Raw genomic sequence first — 14,670 nt, forward strand, 5'->3', positions numbered from 1 at the left:
ATCCAACTAGGGTTTATATAGCTGTAATTTATGTTTATGTAGGAAGGAATATTTAAAAGAACTGAGCTGATAAAAAGAAAATTTAAAAGAACTGATTTGTTTATGGAAAATTAGGTGAGATTGCCAACAGAAAAACAATAATTCATTATCTAACTAAAATTACATTATCTCTTTTCTTTTCTCTTACTATCTCTCTACCTTCTCTCTGAAAAAAACTAATTTTTTTTTTCTTCGTTATTATTGTTTATCTACATCATCAAAATCAAAATGTCTTTTCAATCACTTGTTTACAAAATTCATGATTAAACGTGTTTGATCTGGAATAATGTATAACTAGGATAAACATGCGCCTTATACAGGATAAGTTTATTTGTATATATTGACAATGTTTTTTTTTATATATTTAATTATTTTATTTATACATATACAATATTTTTTGTTATTATAATATAATTTCTTTCCGATGGACCGGATCAATTTTTCTTAAAAATTTTGAAACTAAACTATAATTAATAAAATATAATTAATATATCATGGATTGATCAGATTAGACATTAAACAAATTATGACACAAAAACCTTATTTTTTTCCACCGAACACATTCTTGAAAAAGTGAACAGTATTGTTTCTACAGTTGAATTATTTTGACATTTATCTTTCATATGGTTTTGAAAGGTTTTAGATCAACCGTCAAATCGATACATGTCATTTTAATGCTTTTAGTCGTAGGTTTTATCTTCCATATGGTTTTGAAAGGTTTCAGATCAACCATCAAATTGATACATGTCATTTTAATGTTTTTAGTCGTATGCTTAATGAGAATTATTTTTTTGTAATTTAAAGTCTTTTAAAAAATTCAAAATATAACATATAAGAAAAAAATAACATATAAGGTTTCTTAATTTTTTTAATTTAAAGTCGTTTTAAAAAATTTAAAATATAACATATAAAGTTTTCTCATTTTGTAATTTAAAGTCATTTTAAAAAATTTAAAATATAACATAGAAGAAAAAATTTTTTTATGATTGTTTAATTTTTTTTAATAATATAAAATTAAAAAAACATAAAAAATGATGGAAAAATTGTTACCAAATCTTTATTATTCATAGTCATTAGTTATCCATAGCTTTTATTTAAAGACAAAATACACGTTTTTTATATTTTGGGTTAGTATAATGTTTTCTAGTAATTGGATTTGGACCAACATTTTTAATTGATTCTTAAGCCGCCACGTAAGCTAAATTGACATCCTAATTAAATGACACCTAAGTAGTGTCTCTTTTTAATTAGTACAAACTTAAGATTATAATTTTTCAAATGATTCTCAATTAATGTATAAGGCATTTATCGAAAATCAATTTGCGATACCATGTCAGTAAAGCAAAAAGATAGAAAATATCATATAGTAATTGTATGATAAGTAAATAAATCTCAAACTTCCAAAAAAAATAAAGATATGGATCGCCACATATTAGGATATACGGACCGAATAAGTGAGCCTAAATCCATTAACTATGGGGACCGCTTAAAATCCCATAAATATTAATCATGGAGCGTTACAACATGTTGTTGTAGTCATGTGTCATCACGAGGATGATTCTTAAAATTTTTAGAAAAATAAGCTAGTCCATAAAAACTTATACTATGCTTTTTATTAAAATAACTATCAAATTAATTATAGTGTACCAAAGAATGTTTTTTCTTTCCTTAAATAAAAGCTACGAAATTACCTAATATGGTTAACAAATATATGACAATTAATGATTGTGAATAATACATATTTGATAACAATTTTTATATCATCTTTGTTTTTTGTTTAATTTTATATTATTAAAAGAAATTAAACAATCACATTAAACATATAATAAAAAAATTAGATTTTTTCTTATATGTTATATTTTGAATTTTTTAAAATGACTATAAATTACTAAAAATGGTATTAATTCCACATTGAAAATTTTGTAAATGGTTTAACTTTTTTTTTGTTCAAGCAAGATATAAATGTTCATATATCGTAGGGGTGAACGTTCAGATACACGTTCGGGTTTGTATCAGGTATTTAGGATTTTTGGGTATTTTAGTATAAAGGTATAGAACATGTTCGGGTATTTCTGTACTTCGGGTCTGGTTCGGGTATTTTATATTTGGGTTCAGATATTTTGGATCGGGTTCGGATATCTAAATTTTGAAAAAAAAAAAAAATTATTCATTGTTAAAAAGAAAATGTATTAAAATATATTTTTAACCTAACTGGTTTTCTAATTTTCAAAAGATTAAACTTTTAATAGGTTTGAAGATAAAACTTTAAAAATAGAAAACCACTAATTTAGTTGTTGTTTTTTAATTTTAGATGCAACTTTTGTTAATGCAAAAAACAAGAACTTAATATGTATTTTAAGTGAGTAGTAAATGATTTTGTCCATAATTATATGTATATTATCTAATTTTGAGAAATGTGCATCATTAATATAAATATTTTGAATTAAATGAGAGGAGTAAACTAGAAATATAGGGTTAAGTATACTTATGTTTGGTTATCATCGGATATCATGCAGGTTTTGATATTATTCGTTCAGGTTCGGATATTATCCGTTTGTGTTTGGATATCCAATCTCTCTGAATTCAATAACCGTTCGGTATTTTGCTACTTTGGTTCGGATTTTCGGATCGGATTCAGATACGGGTTCGAGTATCGGATAAAATGCCCAACCCTAATAAATCGTATGAATAAGAAGTTTCATTAATAGATATTCATATTTTATATATATATATATATATATATATATCATTTTAAATAAATTACGTACTACATACAAATATATAAATATGTTAATTTTAGAATTTCCAATGAAAAATTATTGAGATCTGAATATTTTAATTTTGAAATTTTTATTGAAAGATATTACTTTAAAAATTTTGTGATTTATGGTTTAAATTTTTGTTACAGCAAATATACAAATGCTAAAAAAATAATATGAGTAGGAAATGTCAATAATAAATATTTATATTAAAATATACTATATATCTATGTCAATATCAATAAATTTTAATTTAAATCATATAAAGTAAATAAAATAAATTTTTAGTTATTTACAAAAAACGTGATTGCAAATTAACAAAAGGTATTAGTTTAATTTATCTGATTACTCTAATGTATACACTTTTATGTATACAAATTTATTTTTTAAATAGGTGGTTTCTGATATCTTATTTCATTCTGAGAATCCCAGAAATACACTTCTTCAAATCGAAGTGATTTTAATATTGGAAGCACTATATATATTATTTCATTCAGATTATATAATTTAGTCTTGATTTTTATTCCTAAATTTTTTTAGTGAAATATCATGACAAGATTCCAATCACCTTCTTTTGAGTTTGTTCGAAGAATGAGATATTTGAACTATTTTTTATAAGTTTTCTGGTTTATCATTTAATAAATCAAACAGTTTTTAGTTTATACATAATTTACATATACCAGAATGGTAAAATATTATATATTTTTTATATGTATACTCTTAAGTAACTAAACCTCAAAATCCTAGGTTAATAAAATAAGTATTTTTTTTATTGTTCTAGAATTAGATGATTTTTAGACCAATATGGTGAAAATATATTAGACAGATATTTATATTTCGCATCTGCACTTATATTCAATAATAGCTTGATATATTAGATATGAACACTAACCTGTTAATATAGTTTGCTGGTGGTTTTCTTCAAAATTTTGATTCTTAGATATGTATCTGGAGTGGAATTAATTTTTATAGATGTTCATCTTTTTAAATTTACACTTATGTAATTCAGCGAATTCATAGAAGAATTTAAAAAAAGAAACTAAACTCATAGAAAATGAAATCAATTATGGAAAGTCAATAGTAAACAAATCTAGAGCAGAAAATCTATTCTCCTTTTTTCATTATTCAATCGATGTTGCCTATATTGTTTTGGAGATTTGTATCACCCATAATAATTTTTTTTTTGTGCATATGAAATCTTAAAAATAATTAAAATAATTAAAATAATATGTAATATGTTAACTCTTCAACATCGATGATATATTTAAGAGACCAACATTTGTATTTTATAATCGATAAAAATTATAATTTTTCAAAATGTTAAAACCATTTAATAAACAAGCCTTATTATAAAAATTCACCATGCGTATGCACACGGGTTATCATCTAGTACATGTATTACTTTTTGGGATGAAAGTGAGTTATATTGCATAGTTTTATACTCTCTTCATTTAAAAAAGTGTCATTTTGACATTTTCACATGAATTAAGAAAATTATAAAATATATATATATATATTTATATTTATTTAATTTATAATTAATTAAATGAAAATAATTAAATAAAAAATTAGTAATCATTCTAAAGGATAAGAAAAGATAGCAAGTGTATAGTCATATTTAGGGGTGGGCAAAAAAACTGAACCGAACCGATCGAACCGAACCGACCGAACCAGAATCGATTCAAACCAAACCAAAGTCTATTTCAAATCTTTCAGTTGAGATTTTTCTAACCCGAATGGTTCAGTTCAGTTCGGTTTAAACCGAACCGAACCGATAAACCAAAGTGTTTTTATAGTTATTTAAATTAAAGTTATTAATAATATCAAGATATTAAAATCCTAAGATTAAGCCCACACAGTTTCCTTTTGCACAAAGGAAATCCTAATATAATTTGATTTCCATGACACTTCGTCTAACTTTTGTAATATTCGTCATTAAGCCCACATAATTTCCATGTTAATTTCTTTTCAATAGCGTATACTTTTAAACCTTAAAATTAAAACCTAAACCAAGTCTAATTAAATTGAATTTAATTTACATACTTAATTTTTGATTATGTCCAACACAAAGTATTTCATGACAACCATACATTTGTGTATTGAAACATGATTTCTTGTATAATAAATAAACTAAGAGAAATCCGATTAAACCGAACTGAACCGAAATACAAACCGAATCGAATACAAACCAAACCGAATATAAACCGAACTGAACATAGCCGAACCGAAATCGATCCAAACCAAACTAACTATGGTTTACTTCAGCTGGAAAAATTTCTAGAACCAAACCAACCAAACCGAACCGAACTCGAACCGATAAAATAACCGAAGTGCCCACCCCTAGTCATATTGGAAATATAGAATGGCATTTAAAAAAAAGGAAAGTTTTTATAATATGAGGAATATATCGCTTCAACATAATCTCATTTTAGCATCACTTGTCGCTTACCAATGTCTAACTGTATAGTAATGATTAAAAAAATTTGGAGTTGAACTTTCCTCTCTCTCTTTAACATCTCCAACTTCTCTCTACACAAACCCTAGATCTGTGGTATTCCCCCCGGCGGCCGGTGTCCTTTCTCGGAGCCGGAGGCTTCTCCTTCTTCTTTTATCTCGTTTTTCGTTTTGCCTTCTTGGCCGTTTCACACTTTCCGGCGATATGCTCGACGGATCTGGAGTTCGATGGAGGCCTCTACTTTGGTTCTGACCGGGGTGGAGCTGAGGTAGCAGGAGGAAGACGGATCTCTGGAACGGCGGCGAGTCGGGTGAAGAGGAACTTCCGGGATGTGTCGGCTCTTATGGTTTGTTGGGTTTCGCCGGCGGTTGTTTTCAAGCTTGATTCGTCGGATCTCAACATAGAGATGGAGGTGCGTGGCTGTGTCTCTGTTCCCGTTTTCCATAGATCTGATGGCTGGTGTCTCGGACTCGAAGAGAGATGGGGCGTGGGTTAGATGCCTAGAGATTTTATGGCGTGTGGAAAGGCTCTTGTCTCACCCTCGACAAGTGAACGTTGAGAGTCCTCCTTTTAATGGCGTTCCCTGAGTTCATAAGGATGACGTGTGTCAGTTGATTTGGCTCAGATGTGGCGTGTGGCTGTGATTCCTTCAGTCGAAGAGGGTCGTCTATGGCCATCTCGGAGGAAGGAAGAATGGCGCTTCATTGTGGACATATGGAGCTTCGTCAGCGGCAAGAAGGTTCTCCCAAGAGATGCTGCTTCTCTGGTTCTCAGAAACAGAACATGAGGAGGTTCAAGCTTCATCGACTGGTCAACGAAGGAGTTTGGGTCTTGGTAGTTTCATGTTTCAAAGTGTAACATTCGCAGTGCCAAAGCATTGTTCTTACCCGGCAGTTTCGCTTTGTCCCTTTTTGGTGGTGATCTAAATAGTCGTTGTTGCCAAAATCTCAACCCGACTTTTGGGATATTCGGTAGTTCATAACTACTGACCATCCATTTGCAAGGATACAAAGCCTTAGTTTCAGGCCAGTTAGAGTTTCCACATGGGAAAATGCACCTCTCGGTGTTGTGGCGGTTGGTCATGTGCTTCATTCAAATCATAAGGCATCAACTGCTCTGAGCGTATTAATGTGTTTCTCTTTGTGTTTTCTTTTAACTGTTTTTGAAATAGCTTTGTATTCTTGTTATCAGTGGTAGAATTTAGGTGGTTTAAAGGGCGGTTCATACTGAGTCGTTGTGTGGATTCGTCCCATGTGGTTGCAAGAGTACAAAGGAGTATCGATTGGGTAGCATAGGATCCATAGACGTGTTCCTAAGTGATACTAGATCACTCATTTGTCTTGTGGTTGAATCTTGTGTGAGGTCTAATTTCATTGTAAAACTCTTTAATTAATGAAAGTTGAAGCTAAGTCAAAAAAAAAATTGTATAGTAATGATTAAGAGAAGTAAATATATTACGGACGTGTCCTTATGAAAACATCATAGGATAAAACGGAGATGCCAAACGGGGGTTTATCAAAATGACGGTCCCTCACGTTTTGGAATTTACTCATTTTGTTTAACGATGGATTGTAAATTTTGAAAAGACTTTTAGAAGATGAGTGGACCACAAACATGTCACTTCAGTTTCCAGCCCACACAGCCAGCCATGAGACACCCTTGTCTTAATATGAAATAAATTATTACAAAATTCCAAAACTTCAATTTAATTGGTGGGTCCAATTTGCCTTTCAATCTTTGTAAATCTCTCCATTGATTTGGTCCAAATAAGATGGGATTCACAGCTTTTTTATTTGTCGAGAACAAATTCTCTATTTTGGCCAAAACTATTTCAAATTCTTAGAGTCCTTAAATAATATTTGAACATTTCATTGATTGGTAGAGCATTAACATTAGCAGTAATAATTTGCTATAGAAGCAGTACTATAGAAGCAATATGCTGCAGAAGCTATATACTTTTGCTAAATTATTTAATAGAATGATTGGTAGAGCAGTATGAATATACTATTTAAAATTATTATAAAAATTAGTATATAATATATAATATATTTATTTTTAATAAATATATTTCTAATGTATATATATATAAAAATATATATTAACATATAAAATTAAAAAGATATATAATAAATATAAAATTATTTTTATATCGAAAATTATTATTTTAAAATAAATTTTATAATTAAAATATCTATTTTTAAAAATAATATTTCACATTTAAATAAATTTAATTTAATATATTATATTATATTTTAAATGTGAAATACTATTTTTAAATAAAAAATTATTGTAAATTAATTTTAGAAATCAAAATTTTATTTTCTGGATGTAAAAATAATTTTATGATATTATTAAATAAAATAAATGAATTAGTTATATATTTTTCTTAATTTTATAAATTATAAATGCAAATGTTCTTCTAAAAACTTCATATCAGAGCATTTGGAGAACACTAGCATTTAGTAAATACTTCTCTAAATATTTTTCTAACAATTGTTGATTGGATAATGTAGAGCATAATGCTAATGCTAATGCTCTACCAATGAGGAGCTTAAAGCCATGACTCGTTTCCCCGTTACCATGAAAAAACACAGCTTTTGCGGTTGGTTGCGGTTGCAGGAGGGTAAATATTTTTTTTCTTTTTAAAAAAATAATATAAATACAAAAATAAAAATAAAAATAAAAATTTTAAATTGAATAATAGATATACTAAAATATATCTATTATATTTTAATTTTTATTATAAATTATTAAAATAAAACATTTTACACTTTTTAATAATTTTAAAATATAATTTTACCAATATAATTTTTATATTTATTATATTATTATGTTATTTAATATTTTTATAATTATATAAAATGTAAATATTGTTAATTTATTATTTAACTGCTGTTGTATTTGGTGGTTTACCAGTCATAAGTATCCCGCAAACACACCAATTTCTAACCGTAGTAACAGTCATACAAATATCTTAAAACTGTTTAAAACCACAACCATCCGCATCCGCAAACTCCCGCAATCGTAAGAATTGTGGTTACACCAGTCAAGCCCTAAGACACCATCAAACCAAACGTTACGTTTAAAAAGCGTAAATACATTAAAATCATATCATATGATTCTTTCTTGTGTTTGTATTCGAGACATTAAACTTGCAAGTTTTGGTGGTTTTGTTTAAGAATGTCCACATTGGGAGTCACTGGTATACCGTATACGATATTTGATTAACTTCATGTTTCTGTGGGTACATTTTTGGTGATATAATAGATTCATGACTTTTGATCATATCTATAACAAATTTGATATATATCTTTCTTATAAATTTCTCTTATCTTGCTGATTTCTTGTTACAGCATATGATTTTTACTATACTTCCTTTAAACATTCTTTAGGAAGACATTTAATTTAAGAAGCCTTTTCTTGATGATAACCGAGAATTAGTACATCAAAAAAGCAAGAAAACTATAAAGCTATTCGATGAAGGCAACCCCATATTAGGGTTTCTTATTAATGATTGTAAATTATAATTTACAAGCTTTTAGATCCATAGTTATAACGTTCAAGAAAAAAATTATTATTTTGACCTAGAATAAGTTTATTATACCGAACAAAATTCAACCTTTATTGATATAACGAGCTTTAAACACAATTAAGATTAATTAGGTTTTACATTAGTGTTTTAGAAGAATAATAACACTTACGTATCATATGAAGATGTTTTAATATAAAAAAACAAAAATTTCATACAAGTACATCAATTAAATTTTGTAAAGCTTTTTAATACACAAACCTTTTTGTTACCCACTTTAATACCTCAACTAATTATTTACTTATTTTAATACATAAACTTTTAAATTGTGTTCATTTTAATACCTAAATTTTGTTTATTTTAATCCGAAATATTAATAAGTTTCAAACAAATTTTAAAAAATCTCTGAAATCTAAGAATTTTTTAAAAAAATTTCCACTTTTATTTTAAGTTGTAGGAAAGAAAGTAACTAAATTATGGAGAAAGATATAAATTTATAAAAACTTAATTTCGAAGGGAAAGTAAATAAATTTGTTTTCTATTTCCAAAAATAAACCAAATTTGATATTTATTTATTTTTGAGAAAGAACCAAATTTGATATTTATTTATTTTTGAGAAAGAACCAAATTTGATATTTAAAATTCTTATTATATAATTTAAGATTATTCATAATTTAGTTACTTTTATTTCTAAGACTTAAAATAAAATTAGAATTTTGAGATTGTTTTTGAATTTTAGAGATTTTTTAAATTTTATTTTAAACTTATTAATATTTTTGATTAAAATAAACATATTTTGGATATTTAAATCAACACCATTTTAAAAGCTTGTGTATTAACAAAAAAAATAGGTATTAAAAAGCTTAGCAAAATTTAGTTGGGGATATTTGTATGGAATTTTGCCTAAAAATTTGCCAAATAATTTTTTTATAAATATTATATCAATACTCTTAAAACAGCATCATGACCAATTGATTAATATTGTGTCTAACTTAAAAAATAAATCATATATTTTAGGGGGTGTTAGTGGGACTTAGATTTCTATAGAGTTTGTTGATTTTAAAAGTTGAAAGATTTGTTAAATTTGGAAAGAGATGTAGAGAATTTTGTATATTGTGAAAATCTATGAAAATAAAGTAATGTAATGATTCTAAGAATTCAAGGTAAACATGTAGTATTCTCAAAATCTTAATTTGTGAGTTAAAATGATAAGAATTCAACTCTAAATAACACTTACTTTAATAGATTTGTAGAATCATTAAAATCTAAACTTTTTGAATAACAAATGATTTTGTATAGAGTTATAGAATCATTAACCAATAACAATAGATTTCAATGAGAATATGAGAATCTATAAACCAATAACACTAGACTTAGAAATTCTAAGACTCATTATAAATCTCATCCCCACTAACACCCCCTTATAATTGTAGCCACCTTTATTAATCAATACGTAACCTCCTATCCAAAATTCTTGGACCATTTACAATTGGTTACGTTTTCCCCTTTTGTCAATATTGAGTCCAATTTTTTTTTTTTTGAAGTGAATTCAGCCCAAACTATTTTATGCTATTTAATAATTTTAACCTTTTAATTGATGAATATAACACGTTACTTCATGTAATTAATTTACATGTAATTAATTTATGCAGTTACATTATTGACATATGATTAAAAAAACAAATATTAAAAATTAAATTTGTAAAAAAGTTTAAAACAAAAAATATACCCGCCTTTTTAAGGGTAGGTCAGAAACTAGTATTCTCTATTAAAAGAGAAGTATTATTTTTATCTAGTACAAAATAGTCATACTTAAAGTGTAGGTCCATATATTCAAATAATATTTTTATTGTTTACATAGTTTATTTAATGTATAACATTTCTAAATAATTATAAGGATATTAATAACAAATCCATTTTAAATTAAAAGAGAAGTACCATTTTTATCTAATACAAAATAGTCATACTAGAAGTCTAGGTCCATATATTCAAATAATATTTTTATTGTTTACATTAGTTTATTTACTGTATAACATTTCTAAATAATTATAAGGATATTAATAACAAATCCATTTAAATTTAAATTTTAGTTTTAGGAATAACAAAATCTTTTGAGAAAAAATCTAACAAAATCTTTTAAAATTTTTTAATATTCTTTTAATTAATGCACTGATTAATTTTGCAATTAGTAGTATAATGTTATTATAAATTAATTTTAATTGCATTTTTATTATAAATAAAATAATGAAACTATTTGCTAATTTTATTAATTTTATAAGTATATTCTACATTATATTAAAATAGAAGTAATTAATGAATTACGTATGAAAATTGTTTTTTGTGCAAACATATTAAAATTATGTTGAATTGGTAAACCAATATATTTTGAAAAAAATATTTTCATTAAGATAAATAAATAAAATATCATTCACCGTTTAAAGTGACTAAAATATCATTCACCTTTTAAAATGATTAATATTCATAAATTATGTAATAATTTTTACAAAAAAATAAAATTGTTAACATATGTTAAATTTTAATATTTATAACTATATATCATCTATTTAGTTATTTTTAAAATGACAGCAATATATTATCATAAATTATTATATACAAAATAATATAAAATTTTATATTTATAAATGAAATGTTATCCGCACGGGTGTGCGGATTAAAATCTAGTTGTCCAATAATACTTACGTACACATTTTATCTACTATCCAGTAACTGTAACAAGAAAAGCGGCAAATCGAAGGTTGAATGTGATATAAGTTACAAAGCCAATGCCTCTCTAGGCTCCTTCATGCGGACCCAACTCTTAGCTACACAACAACATCCGACGATGTGACTTCTACATCTTTTAGCTGTGTCCTGTCTTTTTATGAAATGAACTTTTTTCATCATTTTATAAAAATAGAAACAAAAACGAAAAGATATCTCTTATCTTTGAAAGTTTCCTCGATGTATAACCCATATATACTTTCTTAACATGTACTACTTAACTTTAGATAATCATACGTTAGCTTTTCCAAAAAAATTCTTTGAATTAACCCATCTTACCAAAATGTTAAGCGCCACCAAAAGTAACATTTCTTATATACCACAGATTTAAATCAATAATTGCTCCTGGATAAAGATGTATGAGGATATTTTGTATAGGCGCTGGTAGGTAGGTTGTTTGCTGCAATACACGCTTGTGTGGTAGTTAGTTGTCAATTTAATATTAGCTAGAGAGTAAAATGGAACTGGACTCTACATTAAAAATGTTCACATATATATGTTGGTAGGGACGACATATATCTTGGTTCATTGTGTGCTTAATGTAGCTTTTCAGGCAACTCATTCCCTTTGTTACATATAAGTGTTATAAATGTGGTGGTGAGTTGCATGTTTTAAGAAAATCGGCTCAGTTATGATTTGAGACAATTTGTTCGTTCAGTTTCGGCTTTGAGAGATAAACATCGTTAAACTAAATAATTTAAACAATGGAAGTGCCTTGTCACATTCTTATTACCAGATAATATATACATCAGCTCTATTCATACAAGTCACATTATTTGGTTTCCCTATGTACATATCAAGCCCACAAAGCACAATTAAGTGCAAAAAAACTTCCGTCATTGCAGAAGAAAAAAGTCCACCAAAAAACATTCAATTTAAAAGGTAAAGTGAGCTATAGCCAAATAGCTAGGATATTCAGTAATTCACACCCAATGGTGAACTTGCAGCAGATAGAGCAAGTGAAGCTCTCTTAACGAATCTTCCTTTCATTCGAGGTCGTTTCTCTGCATTCAGTTTACGTACCTCGTACCTTATCTTCTTTGAAAACAATCTCGTCCTCCTCTTCTCTCTGTACCTCGAAACCCTAGCTTCTCTTCCTCCATCCCCAAACCCACTTGATGGTAAACATCCACCAACGTAATGCTTATGATGACTTTCTCCTCCATTTATTTCCTGGGAACACACATTTTCAACTCTACTTTGTTAGGCAGGTCTTCAACATAGCGAAATGAAACATTACCCTTGAGTTCCTAAAATTTTTGAGTTAATATATATATGAACATAAACCTCTAAATTATTTTTAAAATTTACTTAATTATTTAAATCCTTCAAAATCTCAAGGCCATGTTGTTAGGTTACCACATCTAACTTGGACCTAATTAAAGTAATATATAAGCACCATGGACTAATATATTCATTTGACATATAAAGAAAACTCTTTTTGATTCGTGACAAAAAAAGAACAGAAAAAAAAAAAAAACTCTTTTTGATTTACAAAGAATGAGTTTCTATAACATACCATGGAAACAACTGGCTTGTCACTGATGTCTATGTCTCGTTCTGGTGGCTCTCTTGACAGCCACGGTTGACCTTGGCCTCCCCAAGTTGATATCACCGACTCGTAGTTTAAACTCAGCATTAGAACATTCTTTTGCTCTTCCTCCTCCACCTTAATACAATCAGCATTCTTTATCGCCTCTTCTTCGTATGTGTTGTGTGAGTCGTGATCAAACCTCAGCTCAAACGCCACAGTTCCATCCCCATCGCCCCGATCCTCACCGCAGCATATTCCCATGTTCATGGCTTTTGTTTCTTCTCCTTCCTCTTCCTCTATCTCGTCTTTTTCGATTTTAAACATCTCTGTATTAGACAACCCTAGCTCCTCCATCGCATAGGACTCTGTGACGTCTAACCCGCGACCGAGTAGAATCTCCACGTCAGCAGCGAACTCCTCAAGCTCCATGTCGGTCGGGAAAAAACCATTCAGACAACTTTCAGCGTTGTCTTCGTCCTCTTGATCATCGATTGTAATCATAGGAAACTCGATCTTTGGCTCAACGACATCGTTTAAGAACTGCTCAGCCACCATGGGATCAAGAACCGGCACTTGACAGATCAGCTGCTCTTCGATCTCGTAGCTGTCCGTCTGATCCTCTGCACTAATCTCCGGAACCAAATCATGAAATATCGACAAATTGTTTTTCTTACCAGACCCACGTGGAGTCCGAGGTTTACGAGTGAACCCTTGATGCCACGTTGCAGCTTCAAGCGGTGGACAAGAAGCTGAGTGGTTGTGGCTGCTATACTTTGTGGCCACGGGGCTGGCCGACTTCAAACGAACCCTCTCGTGCCGGCGAGCGAGAGGGTTCGCTGAGTGGACTAAAGTGTCGCAAGACTGGCATAGAAAAGCATCGTCAGCGGCGCAGTACCACCGTGCCCGCTTCTTCACACAGCTGTCGCAAGCTCTCGCCGTCTTGGCTCCAACAGCATTCGCCAAATTTTTCATCTTTTTCACAAGCTCGAGAAACGAGAGAGCACGAGGGGGGGTTCAACTTCAATAATTGAATATTTTCTTCAAATTATTGCTCTCTGCAAAAAGTTAGATATAGTGTGTACTCTTAGGGGTATAGTATTGGGCAACGAGTGTTTGAGACTGAGAGGACATTCCCCGCATGTAGTGCGTTCTCATTTGTCAGTGGATTTTGAAGTATTTTAATGCACTTTTTGGGTGTTTATGTCTTTAATTGGGACCCACCTGAAGGCCTTATCTGGATTTTAATTGGTTGAGTTCTGAAGATGATCCTTGTAATAGGGTTTTGATTGGTCTGCTTCTTTATCCAATGGATTTCTTGTGTGGTCCATTTTGTCGCTTTCCCTCAATTTTTTCCTTTCTCTTATTCGGTTTCGTTTATTGAAGACTTTTTGTGGTTTTTGTTATTTCATTCTTTTCTGGTAGGAAAGATTTCGGCCGGGTTGTAAATATTCTCAACTACAAAAAAATGAATGAAAAGTTACTATACACGAGACACTTATAAAATATTAATATGCAAAATAGATAGTTCTTTGGAACACTTGCAAATAAAAACTTTTTATTGTGAAGTAAAAGA

The 14,670-nt window shown here is 28.9% G+C and overlaps 1 protein-coding gene across 1 annotated transcript; it reads right to left on the minus strand.

Moving 5' to 3' along the window:
* Positions 1–12,259: 12,259 nt before the first annotated feature.
* Positions 12,260–14,262, minus strand: LOC106347167 (zinc finger protein CONSTANS-LIKE 16-like). The gene is made up of 2 exons (XM_013786664.3): positions 13,083–14,262; positions 12,260–12,736 (listed from the first exon to the last, which is right to left on the minus strand). The coding sequence occupies exons 1-2, from the start codon at positions 14,067–14,069 to the stop codon at positions 12,479–12,481; spliced, it is 1,245 nt and encodes a 414-aa protein (XP_013642118.1). The 5' UTR covers positions 14,070–14,262; the 3' UTR covers positions 12,260–12,478.
* Between the last annotated feature and the right edge of the window lie 408 nt (positions 14,263–14,670).

The sequence above is a fragment of the Brassica napus genome, chromosome A9 (assembly GCF_020379485.1).
Source record: "Brassica napus cultivar Da-Ae chromosome A9, Da-Ae, whole genome shotgun sequence".
NCBI classification, from domain to species: Eukaryota; Viridiplantae; Streptophyta; class Magnoliopsida; order Brassicales; family Brassicaceae; genus Brassica; species Brassica napus.

What these genes read in the sequence shown, in the direction of transcription:
- LOC106347167 (XM_013786664.3), bottom strand. Translation starts at nt 14,069, where the DNA reads ATGAAAAATTTGGCGAATGCTGTTGGAGCCAAGACGGCGAGAGCTTGC. An exon ending in ACAAGCCAGTTGTTTCCATG is followed by an intron (nt 12,737 to 13,082) that starts GTATGTTATAGA and finishes GTGTGTTCCCAG; the next exon opens with GAAATAAATGGAGGAGAAAG.